The 15268-nt window shown below is 35.4% G+C and overlaps 1 protein-coding gene across 1 annotated transcript in view; it reads right to left on the reverse strand.

Annotated features, from left to right (window-relative positions):
- Positions 1–15268, reverse strand: part of CNTN1 (contactin 1) — a gene marked incomplete at both ends in the record, with an annotated part of 90931 nt that overhangs the window by 56701 nt on the left and 18962 nt on the right. The window contains 8 exon segments of the mRNA XM_084306134.1: positions 2594–2721; positions 3234–3384; positions 4975–5092; positions 7045–7169; positions 8375–8556; positions 8708–8804; positions 10040–10246; positions 11275–11370. Of these exon segments, the coding sequence (XP_084162260.1) occupies positions 2594–2721; positions 3234–3384; positions 4975–5092; positions 7045–7169; positions 8375–8556; positions 8708–8804; positions 10040–10246; positions 11275–11370 (1104 nt within the window).

Genomic DNA, 15268 nt, shown 5'->3' on the forward strand with positions numbered 1-15268 from the left:
TCCAGATCCTTCTCTACGAATCCAAAAAGTGCCTAATCCTGAGACTATGAGTATGGCACACCTACTCAGTATCTCAGAATGGAGTATCTCAGTGCTTGGAGACAGCTGTTAATATTTATCTCTAAAACCCTTACTATAGACACGCTTTAGGATAACTGATGAACTCTAATATTATGCTTCTACATTCAGTGTTTGGTTCTACTATTAGTGAGTTACTAAATGTTTACATAAAGAACTACCAGTCTAAGAAGTTGCTGAAAAAGTGGTCCAGAAGCAATGTAAAAATAGCATGTGGGAAAGGCCATCAGACTTTACAGTGCCTATCAACTTCAGTTTAACTTTTATATTTCTTGTAGTCATAACCAATATCTGAAAAGTTTTATGAGCCACACAAAGTGTTTGGAAATGCCATTTTCAAAGCATTCTTAGTCAACACTCATCATTGTCCACAAAGTGAAAATAATTTTGAAATACATCATCTGAATATTCTGTTTCTGCTGTCACATAAGAGAGGCATCTTAGTCCTTTGGTATCCGTATTTAGATGAATCAGAGCAGAATACTCCAAAATTGAGAACTTTTTTTATACCTATTTTATAGAGTTAATAAAGCTATGGTTTAATTGTTTCACTGTGCAGATTTACTATGCAAATGTTCATCTTGATTTTAGAAGGTATGACTGGATTATAAAGGTTATTTACATAACCTTTCAAGATAATTAAATGGCTGAGGGTAATATTAGGACATGTAAAATTGCAGAAGATGATCAAAAGTAACTGCAAACATTGAAAAGATCTGATTAATCAAAATAAAGACTTACAACAGCATAGAATCACAGGTTGGAAAAGACTTCTAAGTTTATCATGTCCAACAGTTAACCTAGCACTGCCAAGTCCACCACTAACCCATGTCCCTAAGCACCGCATCTGCTCATCTTTTAAATACCTCCAGGGATGGTGACTCAATCACTTCCCAGGGCAGCCTGTTCTAATGCTCCACAACCCTTTCAGTGAATAATTTTTTCCTAATATCCAACCTAAACCTCCCCTAGCACAACCTGAGGCCATTTCCCCTTGTCTTATCACTTGGAGCTTGGGAGAAAAGCCCAATTCCCACCTCACTATAGCCTCCTGTAAGGTAATTGTAGAGACTGATAAGGTTTCCCCTGAGACACCTTTTCTCTATGGTAAAAAACCCCAGCTCCCTCAGCCACTCCTTAACAGACCTGGGTTCCAGATCCTTCAGCAGGTTTACTGCCATTCTTTGGACACACTCCAAAGATGTCCTTCCTGTAGTGAGGGGCCCAAAACTGAACACAGTACTTTAGGTACAGCCTCACTAGAGCTGAGCACAGAGGGACAATCATTTCCGTAATCCTGCTGGCCACACCGTTTCTGACACAAGCCAGGATGCTGTTGGCCTTCTTGGCCATCTGAGCACACGGCTGGCTCATATTCAACCAGTACCTCTGCATCCCTTTCCACCGGGCAGCTTTTCAGCCACTCATCCCCCAGCCTGTAGCATTGCTTGGGGTTGTTGTGCCCCAAGCTCAGGACCCAGCACTTTGCCTTATTGAACCTCATACAGTTGGCTTCAGCCCATCGGTCCAGCCTATACAGATCCCTCTGCAAAGCCTTCCTACCCTGGAGCAGATGAACACACCTAACTTGGTGCCATCTGAGAACTTACTGAGAGTGCACTTGATCCCCTCATCCAGATCATTGATAAAGATATGGAAGAGAACTGGCCCCAATAATGGGGGAACACCACTAGTGACCAGCCTACAACTGGATCTAACTTCCTCATAGTACAATAAATCAGCTGTAAAAATGCTTTTGATGATACAGATCTGATGATACAGATTAATTCTTACATTAGTACATCAGTGTTGTGTTATTGAGCTGCCAGATCCAGTATGACTTCTGGAACAGACATTAAAAAATGTATTTAATAAATTACATTTCTACAACCAGTAAGACTTGGTAGACATAACTGTTCATGAATGTCATATTTTCTTTCTTAATTCTACAGCTACTTATTACTTGACATCAGATTTAAAATACACTGTTGTGGATATTCAATCAGTATTCAGCCAGTAAATACTAATATCTGTAAGGGAAAGGAATTTAGTAATGCAACTATATGGCTATACACTTCTACCTCACAAATGTAATGCATGTTTATTTAACTGAAATGCTCTTTCAGTCTTGTTTACCTCACCAGAGGAAAAAAAAAAAAAAAAGAAATTAAAGATGGTCAATATGAGTCCCATTTCTCTCTTCCAGTCATGATCCTACATTTGTGCTTGAGCTAAGCTACCAAGTTGAATGAGTGCATCAGAATGTGTTAATTTAACAGACTGGATTTAATAAGCCCTGAAAACTGAGATGCAATTTCTGAAATGGTGCACGTGTAACCAGTTTCTACTGTGCAATACATTTTAAAAGGTGCAATACATTTTTAAAAGAGCAACTAAATTAGAAATAAAAGATATGAAGTGGCTTGCAAAAGTACTGCAATGCTGGGACAAAAAATAGTGTTTTTTAATTGTGGGAAGCAAACCTGAAGCAAACTAATGCAATTTAGAGGCTTACCTGTCATTTCTAGAACACCAGTGCTATTAGCTTTTCCTCGGTTATTTTCTGCAAAACAGGTGTAGCGACCTTCATCCAGCTTTGTGATATTGATTATCTCCAGGCTCCCATCATCCCAGATGCGTATGCTATTGAAAGTTTTCAAATTACAGCAAGGGAAATAAAGCATTTAGATCAGAAAGAAATAATTTCAGTTGGAATTGTAGTAAGTTAAAAGACACCACACTCATCTCTTGGAAGCTCATCCCTAACAGCAGTTTATAAATCCCTAACAGCATTTATAAACACCCCTATAATCCAAAAATATTTAAATAGATTGTGGCATGATTAGATGCCTCACATTGCTGGAGCAAGAGAGTATACTTCTATTTACTAGTAAGTACTTAAATATTTTTCTTACATTTTTGTAATACAATTCAATTTTGAAATGTGAACAACACCAAGCAGACTGGCTAAAGCTGCACACTCTGCTAGCTCTACGGATCCACGCTGTTAGTAACATTTTGGCATATCATTTTCCTGAAATTACACATTCTCCTGCCCATGAACTCTTCAAAAATGAGGACTAGCCTGCATGTTAAATAGAAACATAACACAACAATTTTAAGATTCATAGTGCCCATTAACAGTCAATACTAACCGGCTCCCATTTACAAGCAATTCAGTTCCTTTGCTCCAGGAGAATTTTGGCTTAGGAGCAGCTTTAGGTTTGCATTCAATGATTACACGCCCCCCTTTAGCTGCTAGGATTTTCTTCTTCATAGGGTTCAGTTCAAAAGTAGGAGGTGAAGCTGAAAGCAAAAATTAACACAAGTACTGCTTATAGTGACTTTTCTGAAGAACACAATTTGTTTGCAACATTAAAAAAAAAAATATCAAAATATTGAATTGTATACAAATGTACATTATTCAGAACAGTGAGAAAAATATTAATGATACGAAGATGTGGTGAGAAGCAGATGGTGATCTAAAAGAAACAGCGAAGATCATTGTGTAGTTATATACTGTGTTACAGCAGAAGTTTCCTTTTGTTCATTTCTAAACTTCCATCTAAGTTTACTCTAAGAAGATCAAAGCCCACTGAAATCAATAGAAAGTTATTCCTTTTCAAAGGCCTTTTGATCAGTCCTAATAAAATTTAGATTCCAAGAGCCCAACTTCTGTAAGAAGTTGCTCAGTCAATTACACCTTCAAATTGTATGTTGTTTTACTTTTTGGTGGTTTTAAACTCTTATCTAGCAACTTTAAGGTTACTCCCTTCTCTCTCTTTCTAGTTTTCTGTTTGGCCAGCTATCTTTAAGTGCTTCCTGAGATGTACAACTGTAATTAGAGATGACTGTAGCAAGCATCACACTTATGTACCTGATGTCAGACTTTTGCTTACTATTTTTTCCTTTATTTATAACTAAATATGAGAAAGAAATACTTTTAATTACTGTGTATTTCAGTGTACCATTACTATTAACCATGCCAGCAAATATGTGCACAGCTTGGGGAAATATGGCTTTTAGTTAACTATAGAAGTACAGAGAAGTCTGCTTAAACATCCACATCTTACCAACAATGATGTGAAAACGCTCATGCAAAAAGTGCTCATTTCTGGGTAATCCAGGCTGGCAGTGAGTAAATCACTATGGAGAAACAGTAAAGGATGAAGTACTGTGAAATGGGTTGGGGAGGTCAAATATAGCTCTTGGGAGAGTCTGGATGTGAGTTTGAGATGGAAAGAACACAGGGTAACTACTACAAGGAAATCTTCTATGGAAGCCACGTCAAATAGCCAGTGCATCTGCTGTAATGTCATCAGTGAAAAGGTCAGAAATTATTTTAAGCCTGTGCACTCTGAATCTGAAAGTGATTTGGAAAATTCAATGGATTAATAACTATATCCAGCCTTCAAATGGGACAGCTATGTCACACACAAATATTGCAACTGATCTTAATGGGCTATAGAAGGCAAAAGCAAAGGGAAGAGTGAAGAGGAAGATTTTCAAAGGCCTGATGCCTGAAAACACAGCTCCTAAAAAAGCAAATTTTGCCCAACAGTGGAGTGAGTGTAGGTGAGCAAAAAAGAAAACACTATTCAATATGTTTTGCAAGCTTGACAGTGACTCTATGCACTTCATATAATTTCTGCACTATCATTTCCTATGTGTGGTAATAGCAGCAAGCAAATATCAGAAAAAAAATACAGTAATAAACAATTTCCATAAATTAGTATCTTGATTGCTCATATTAAAAATTTACTAGTTTTAACAACAGGTTTTTTTTTTTTCAGTGAGTGTTCTTTCCCCTCATCCTCACAGTAATTTGTTACCAAGCAATTCCTGCAAATAAGACTCAAATCTGAAGTAGTATATAGAGCAAATAATCTCACTGACCCACAATCTTCAGTTCAGCATTTGCATAAATAATTCCATGTGTGTTTTCTGCTATACACTGATACATGCCAGCATCTTCAAAGGTCAGACTTTGAATTCTTAGTTCACCTTTCCGGAACTAAAACACAGAATCAATAAAACAACAAGATATTCATATATACAACATATACTGAAAAATTCACACCTATTCCCATTTCTTTACTTTTTTTTCAGTGACTGCGTTCAGAAGAGAGTCCCTCACATAACATTAAGGCACTGATGAGACTTTCTTTTTATCCTTGCTACATTTCCATCCCTGTACATTTCCATCTTTGTGTACATTCACCTTCTTAATTCTAAAGAAAGAAAGAATCAGTGTCATTATTTTTCTGGAAAAATCATAGCTAAGTGGCACTAGGTGGACATATCTGTTCGTCAGTCCTTTGTTACCAAACCAATTCAAACACTACTGATACAGAAATAAGAAACTAGAAATTAAATGTTTTATACACATAAGTCTTGTTTCACCATGGCCAGTGTTCAGAATGTTATGATGAATGTATATTTTTTTACAACAGTAAGAGGTCAGAGCAAGTCCTAAATAGACAGGACTTCTTCCAAATATTCTTCTAGGAGACCATATAAATCATTCTATGTTACTCTATTTTTATATAAAAAGAAAATTTTGTAAACCAAAATAAAGTACTTGATCTATTTCTAAAAAAAAAAAGTGTATAAAAATGCTCAAAATGAGGTGGGATATTTTGTACATTATAAATAGATGTCAATTGCTTTTTGAAGACCATGTTAAAAATTCTTTTTCTTGTGAAAATTCTTTTGAAATGCATTAAATTTGTGTAAGAATCACTTGAAGTGCATAGAGTAGTGGAAAGGAATAACATTTATCTGAAAAAATAATAGATTAAAGGACTCATATTTCTTATACTGTTTAATTTAAATACATAGAGATCAGGTTTTTTACAAGAAATTTGTTTTGTGCTAAATGAAATACCTAATTAAATATATATGATTCAGAAACAAGCTATTTTCTCAATGTAATTTAAATATTTTTGTTATTTTCCATTTTGAAATGGAACAGCATAATCTTCTGGTATATTACTGGAGAATTACACGTTGATTTCTGCAATCCAGTATGTAGATTTTGTCAGTGAAACTCAAATGTAGTGTCAAGTAATTTGCTTGTTAAATTACTTGTTTGTAATAACTGCAGAAGCATAGTTTTTTTCTGGTTTAGGCCATCTCCATATGGCAGATGGTGACATCCTTATTTTTCCTCCAACCTCATATTTTTTTTCTTACAATATACAGCCAAAGAAACTCTGCCTCATTTTCTTCTTTTGTTTGCATACCAAGGCCAGTGTCACCACAGCTCAATGGATGCAATCTTCTACTGTGTTGTTTAGTAGCTCATCTCACAGTATCAGCAAGGGATATTAAACACATATTGAAATGCCTGGACTGAAAATCTACTTTGTTAAAAAAAAATCTAGAGCAATAAACTGAAATTATCAAACAGTACTCACTTACACTTCATATCACCTAAAAGAATGGAATTTTGCAATGTTCTGTGACTAGAAAAAATGTGTAAAAGCGCATGATATAGGAATACCACTGATCGTTGTAAAATCATTCTATCTCCTTGTCTGCACTGACTCCATTCCATCTTACATTTTTTAAATATGCATTTATGTTTAATATGGTAAAAAGATTATTTTTAGAGAGAAGCTGATGACATTTTTCATCTAGAGAGAAGAAAATAGCATTTATTTATAAAGGACTAGAGAAAAAAGGAAAACACACCTCTCCCTTCCCCCCCAAATATGTGGTCAAAAGACAAGGTCAGAATTCAGAGCTGAATACTAAATAGTGAGAAAAGATGCATTTCAAAACTGATGAGAAGACTGACATAAAACTTTCAAAAATAGATTTCAATTCTTAATGCATATGGAAGCAGCAGAAATTTGTATCATTATAATTCAATTTCTTTTAGTCCTTAATAATGCATGCTTCAAAAAATCATTTCCATCAGCTAGCCAATCAATCCTGCATTACCTATGGCAGTATACTTACCGAGGCACCGTTCTTCAACCATCTAATTGTTGGAATAGGCTTGCCTGTAGCTACACAAGGCCAGTAGAGGTCACTGCCTATATCCTTCTCTGTGTCATTGATATGTTCTACCCACTCTGGAGAGGCTGAAGAATAAATAAAACACAAAAATGAAACAAAAGATGATGCCTTGTAAATACAGCAGATCTGTACTTAACTAGAATTATGATCTACTAATTCCACTGCTTTTCCCATGATACTTAACTGGCATAATTATAACTCAGCAATGCATCAATATACCAACACAAGAAAGAATGAAGTGAAGGTGTTTTTCTTTTATCACGTAGAACCAAAATAACTACAACTCATTGTTTAATTAGCATAGAATATGAAATTGTAATAATGGTTCACAAATGTCCAAGAGATATGTTATCGGTTACAGTGACCTGTGGATTATACAACATGTAAATTATTCAGTAATGCCATAAAATGGTACTTAAATGACATGAAATTGAGCAAAGACAGTTAGATACTGAAAGGTTTTCTAGGAAATATTCTCTTGGCTCAGAAAATATACTTAATTATATGGAAAATTTCCCATTATTTTTGCTCTTGCTAAGAAAATGAATTAATTTATCAACTTAAAACAAGCAGTAACAATCTTCCTATGCCAATTTTGATTTATCCCAATGAAGTTCAAGTGCTTAACTGAGGATCTTAACTCAGGTGATGTTCTTTATTGCCTGTGAAATGAGACAGAATTCTTCTGAAGTGAATTCAGATGTTATACAGAACATTTTCATGCCACAAATTGTGGTGTAAGTCTCAGTCAAGGAGTCTGGATACTTGAGATGTTTCCACTATAGATGTAAGATAAATTTTTTGTCCCTCCTTTAACCAAATGCATGAGGGGAGGGGACAGAGGAGGAACAAATAATTGACTGTAGCTAATATGAGACAGAGCTAAGATAGATAGAACAAACAAAATGGAAAAACAAGAAGCATAACAAACCTAATGGTCTATTTTTCTTCCTGGCAGTTCTTTCACTTCAATTACTCTAAATCTATTAATTAATTCCCATTACACATAATTATATCAATATGAACGCACATTGCTGTCAAGGTGTACATATAGCTACCATAACCAGGCAAATTGAGCAGTTGTTCAATTAATACATGAATTTTACGCTTGACATTCAATGCACAGGCTTTGACTTTGTTTTATTAACTCAAGTAGCAGTGGGTCAGGATGATGCAATGAGTCAGCACTGACATCACATGTGAAAACACAGATACTTCCAAAATAATTAAAACCAACATAGATCATGAAGAATAAAATTTTTCTACCTACCTTGCACATAAACTCTTGCTTGATGTTTATCTTTTCCTTTATAGTTTTCAGCCTCACACTCATAAAGTCCTTCATCTTCATACTGAATATTAAAGATCTTAAGAACTGCACCAGACATGCTTATCTCAGCAGTGGCTGGCATAGGTTCAAGGTATTTACTCCATCTGAGTTCAGGAACCGGACTTGAAAAGGTACAGTAAAGTACAAATCAGCATGTTCTAGAAGTGTCTGTTAAATTGCAGACTACAAAAAAGTATTTGATGAAACATATATTTTTATTCCCTGAAATATGAAAGCAAACAGTGCTCTACAATAACTTTAGTACATACTTACTTCCCAAGAGCAAAACACTCCAGTGTCACATTTTGCCCCAGGAGAGCATACGTGTCCTTGAACTTCACCTTGATATCAGCAGGATACACTTTAGCACCTGACATGAAAATAACAGATTCTCAGAAAATGCATGGTAGAAACAAACATATGTATTAAAACTTCAACAGTTCAAGAAAATCCATTTTAGAATTCCAGACAAAAGTCTTCATTAGAGTGCATGTGCTGTCTATGAAGTCTGATGCAGCACATAGTAAGGCAGAATTGTTTTATTCAGCAACTAATTGTCTCTGGACAGTAATGTCTAACATTTTTTTACAGAACAATATTTCAACAAAAACTCATTTATTAGCATTTGGAGCGTGATGATGTGTATTTGGGTGCAGACAAAAACCCGAGCCTCTGTTTTTCACAGATACTTTTACTGGATGGAATATTCTGAATTATTGTGAATTTAAGCTCAGTATTCTCTTACTAATGGCACAAAGATGCTGCAGACAGAAAAATCTACAGCTTAATGAAGACACAGGTATGTAGTGTAATCAAATCTACCTACTGGTGATCTCTGTGGGACTCCTCTTGCAATTCTAGATGAAGATCTCAGTGTGAGTATTGGACATGGAAAATTTGGACAAAGATCACTGATTTGTAATAACCCAAATTCAATCATAGTTCTTCACTGTAATATCTAACAAATAAAAGAGGCACTGAAATCCTGATGATCAGTTTATAAGACTCTAGTGACTGACAGTCTAAAGTGGCAAAAGAGAACCTGGTTACCACTTGAAAAATATGCAGTTTTCATGGAATGGCAGAGGCTAATCTAGTACCAAAACTGAATAGGTAGATTGGATGGTGAGATGAATGGTCCCTTAGATCACCATTCAATAGAAGATCTTAACAGCCCGAAGGGTTTTCCATTTTCATGGGAGATTTCTTGGAAACAAAAAACAATCATGAAACTGTGTATCAGCATCTACATAGTTTCTTCTTTCCAGTCATACCCTTTTGAACCATTGCCAAGACTATAAAAGATATTAAAGATTTTGAGATGAGTACAGGGGCTTATCACATAAAAGAGATGGATAAAACTCTGTTCTCAAGTATATGAAAGGAATTTTGTGAATGAATCCAGGGAGATTTCTTGCACAGAGTTCTCATTGTGGACAGCAATGATTTGGACCTCTATATGTGGAAAACCAAATAACATATGTACAGTAGCCATAAGGACTTGCCATGTAATTCTTCTCACAGAGCTGAAAATAGTTATGAATGAGCAAAATTAAAATACAAATTGAACACTGCATGTACATAGTATTTACAATAAATACTTACGGTCAGTCTGTGGAATAAGTGGAATAAATTTACTGAATACACTCTTTGTTATCGAAGGGCTGGACACAAAACATGAATAATTTCCCTTATCTGATGCTTCTACATTTGCAATGTAGAGATTGCCATTTGTCTGGGACACAAATCGTCGTTTGTCCAAAGCGATGAATACTGGGAACTCATTTAGAAGCCAGCGATAACTGAGGTCATCTGAGGAAAACATTTTCTAGTTAATATTAAAAAACAATAATATCAGCTACTTAAACTGTGTAATGCTCTCTGCATATGAATTTCTCTGATTTCTAGCCAACACATCTTTTATTTGGGAAAGGCAGCTATAGAAGAGTGTTTACTCATACTCATGTCTCAGTAGCCAGCTGTTACTGGACATCAGGGTGCTGTTCCCTTGAGTCCAGACCACTGGGCACCTGGTCCCCTTGGACCTAACCTTTCCACTGGAGTTGGAATGAGGTGGAGAGGAGATGTGAAGCTGTCTTGCTCTGACCCATCTGAGAAGCTGGGAAGCTTTTGTTTGTTTGTCATTTGGACAAAACCCAAGGATATTTTAACTAGAAATATGTCTCAGTTCTTCAACTCCTTGCAGTACTTAGACACAGTATGAAAACTGAAATTGTATCCTGTTTGACAAGCAATGTACAGTAACAGAGATGCTAGCAGCCAAATTCCTCCCTCATGATGGAATTGCAAATGCTTGAGGATACAGGCATAATCCCTGTAGAGCTCTTCAGCAGCTAACGCTGAGAGAAAGGCATTTCCAGAGCTTAAATTATCTCATCTCTGACTTTCTGAGGGTGCCTACTGCTGTTCCATGATCTTAACAGGAGCCATGATCTTAACAGGAGCCATGATCATTTCTGTTGAGGTGAGTTCATTAGGTGGAATGTAGCTGGGCTTTGTCCAAGGCCAACAGCAAGTCTGGGATGACACAACAACACATTGACATGTACTCAGATCCTCTGAGTGGTAGGCCAAGGCTACTTTCCATTATCCAGATTAGTTTGACTCATATTATTTGCAATAATAAAAACTGTCTGAAAATTCAACCATGTCCTTTACATATGTACAAGCATATATCCAAAATAAAAACCTAACCAAAACAGTGATTCTCAAGCTGCATAAAAGTTACTGTTTAAGGAAACATAAAGGAAGCTTTTACAAATAAATATTCTTTTGTCTTCTATTCTTAAGCAACAGAAAATGAATCATTGCTGAGTTACCTGGGTAGTGGTAAGGGGGCTCACAAAGAAGCACTGCTCCAACACCTTCTCGCACTTTAACTTCATAGCGTTCCTCAGGGGGAAAGGGATCAAGATCTAGTTTAAAACAAGGTGGGAAAGGAAAACTGCGTTTTTCACTACAATAAAACTGTAGTTTATTATTATTATTATTATTTTCAGCCTGTAGAGATAAATACAGAAATACAACAATATCTGGCAGATAGGTATCTGTGGATGTAATTATGCCAGTTTTACTAATTTTAACTCTGTCACTAAGTGCAATGAATTTTTTACAGTATTTTATTCATCATAACCAGAAATTCTAGAAAGAAATGGTGCATATTGTACCTCTAATAGTAGCCAAGTGAGGTACATTGGAAGAAGGAATCCCAGGAAAATAAATAAAAAGGTTTGTAGGTTACCATTTAATTGGATTTTCAAAATGTGAGTTTAATACTGAAGCCAGTTAACGTGGCTTCCCTAAAATACCTTGACTGCCCTCCATGACAACTCCAGCAGACAAGGACTGGTAACAGTTGGTGCAGAGAAATCTTTTGTGCCAGAACTTTGTGACAGAAGTGGTTCAGATCTCAGGAGAAACCTTAGCTGACACTTTTTAAACCAACTGCAGCATGAGTAAAGGGACTGTTGTAAAAGGATAAGGAAACACATCCTTTGTGGAGCTACCTATCACCCCACAGACCATGGGAGAACAGTAATGCTATCTGGAATGATAAGACAAAGAGCTGCCTCACAGCCTTTAACTAGGTCAATAACTGTACTTTGCTTCTTCTTACCACTCTCATTTTCTGTATCCAATCTCAAAGTAAACTATAAAGACCTTGAAGAAGACAATGCCTCTTGTGAACGATTTCTATGTCATCAACTGCAGCGAAGTTGTAAAAATCCTAATTATATTATAATATTATAGCATAATATACATAATATGTTATAATTATACATACATATAATATATATATATTATAATTAAAGCATAATATTATGCTTTATCAAATGCATGGAAAAAAAAAATCAAGGAGTTTTACATAAGTATCTATGGAAAGACACCTCTCCCAGCTTCTGAAATGCTCATCTTTCTTCTGCTCAAACTGACCAGAAGATGATATCATCTTTCCAGTGACCGTCTGGATCTTTTTATTAGACAATACAAGGTAGGCACTGTTATGGGCCGTTCTAAGGACTTCTGATGATTATTTAATATAATTTTACCCTGTATTTTAGCACAATGTATTCAATTCCCCACAAGTGGCTCCCAATTTATTTGAAATATTATTCTTTGTTAAAGAAGAAATTAAGTATATCAGACTGACTTAGTAAGAATTAGCAATTTTTCCAGACAGGTTTTGTAAGCAAAGCCAAAGAAGCTCTTCCCATAGACTGGGATAACTATATTCATACAATACCTATAGTAGTTTGAGCATATTCCCATTCCATTTTTCAGCATGGACCTTACTACACAACTACTTCTCTCTTCAAAATATTGACTAATCTCTTCTACGGGCATGTATTTCCTTGTTGCAGATCTTTTCATCATCTTGTAAACTTACCACTATTATTAATTTCTACTTTCATTAGAGCAGATTGGTTTTTAAAATGTTGCAGAAATAGGAAAAAATTGTAAATGACAATCATTAGAAAGAAACCTCTGTTAATTTGATACTTTGCATTTAGAGAGCATGGGGTTTGATGAAAGGAAGAGCTTTCACTGCTTTTTACTTATTTTAGCTATTTGCAATTTACATTTCAAATCTAGACATTTTGTTTACAATGTTCTTTGACTAACCTTTGAGACTTTAGGACAGTCACCAGAAATTTAAATATAGCAGATAGGCTAGGCAATTTGTATATGTAAAATATATGTCTGTTGGTACAGAAATAGAATGGTCTATGCCAGGTGCAGGAATGTCATACAATTATCGAGATATAATTGTATACCTTCTTCCCACTTATGAAATGCTCTCAACTCTGATTGGGTCTTGATGTCTTCTTTGCATAAGCATTACTTGGTTATTATTCAATAATTATAATAACCCTGATTCCATGAACTCTTAATTGGAAGACATTCATTTTTAGTTAGAATGAAAGAATTAGCATAATCATTGCACTCTTAGAAGCATACAGCTAACATCTAGAGAGTATGAAAATTTCTCTTTGTTGTCATTCTTGAAGCCTCCCTGCTATGAAATTGCTATATTTTACTCTTCTGAAAGTGTTTTTCAGCAAATAGAATGGTATTTCAGCTTGTGATTTTGCTCAGCACACACTAAAAAGCCACTAAATATTCCTGTAGGATAAAATTCCTTCCTTCAGGAATACATATGTAACAGTAAAAACAGATTTTAATGGTTAAAAAAAACATTGGAGATAAAAGGAATTGTTTCTTTTCTTCCTGGAGGCCAATCCAGATCTACTACACAGTATTCCCAGATGGGTTAATTGACATAAAGCTTATGAGAGTGTGACTTTTGCTCCATAAGTTCAGCAAATTTGACAGTAAGACAAAAATAAAAGATCTTGCTCATTTACAGATGGTTAAGATTTTCTGGAACTCCTCTAAATGTTTGTTTCTATTTTTCAGTCAGTTTGCGCAAGCAAAAGAACAAAAAATCTATTAAAGATTATTTCCCATATTAGCTATAGAAACTTTATATTTAATTCTTTTGAAACTATCACAATGATTATCAAAGTAAATATTTTTCTCTACAAATGATCATAAAAAGGAGAAAGGAATAAACAACAGTGTAAAGAAGAATTACAGTACCATTTTTAAACTGGTATTTATCAGTTTCCAGGTATCTTTTTTTTTTTTTTTTTTCTATTCTTTCCCTCTTTGCCCTGTTATTATTTGAATATTTAAATATTGGATATTAGGGTTCTGTTCAATATAATTGTCCAGTACAATAACTATCAGTGTTCACCTCATGCAATTTCTGAGCTGCTAGTCATAAAAACATGCCCTGGACTGTTTTGATTCTACTCATTTCATCTATTATATGTATTTGTTTGCTTTTCTGCAATAGCTGCAGCTATTGTCATAGCTCTTATCCTACTGGTTGTTCAGGACTGGCACCACTGATGCCTGCTTTGTAGAACACCATGTATCTCTATCACTGAATACAGCAAAAAATATTCTGTAATATTTTTTTATGTTATCCCCATTAGAGGAAAATAACAACCTCGTCTTCTATTCACAGTAGGATATACTCCAGCTAAAATACAGCCTAAGACTAGATCAACTATTTACAGCCCCTGACCTTCCTTGAGATATGAAGTCCCACAGTATTACAATTAGTGGCAGACACAGAACTTTTCACTTCATCTCTGATCACAGTAAGAAGTGAAACACCATAAGGAGTGAAACTGTTCTGCTGATGGAGACTGCTGAAAGACAAGGGGCACTAAGCACTTAATGTCATAATTAAAGGGCACATGGGGCTTTGAGAATTGTCACCAGATGAGAGTGGGTTCCTTTTTTGTCTTATGAAAAAATATTTCCAGAATAAAAAACACTTTAAGGCAAAATAATAATAATAAAAAAATCCCAAACTGTCTTCTGTAAAATTTTCCATTAATTTTCATGCAGTGCTTCAGTTCTTTACAATGCATCCATTGTGTATGTCTGTACATATCCAGGCATTCACAACACTTGTTCATGATTATCTGAAGTTGACAGAAATGTCCCCCAGCAGGGTCTTCATCCAGCCCAGCAGTCAGCGAGCACACTTTACTACTGAGTGCCATACCCTCATCCTGCAAGCATCCCATTTGTACTTTCACTGCAGCAGCACCTGATCACTTCATGCCACTACTGGTGTTGTTCTTTAGTGACAATTTCCCTTTTGGTTCTACTATAATTTAAAAAGAGTCTGGGCATTATTATCTCAATATCTGGTTCCGTGAGTCAGTTCAACTAGTAATTTAATAATAATTCACTGAGAAGTTTGGAATGCCAGCTGAATGCTAAGCAACATAA

The sequence above is a fragment of the Netta rufina genome (assembly GCF_964035555.1).
Source record: "Netta rufina genome assembly, chromosome: 1".
Classification (NCBI taxonomy): Eukaryota; Metazoa; Chordata; class Aves; order Anseriformes; family Anatidae; genus Netta; species Netta rufina.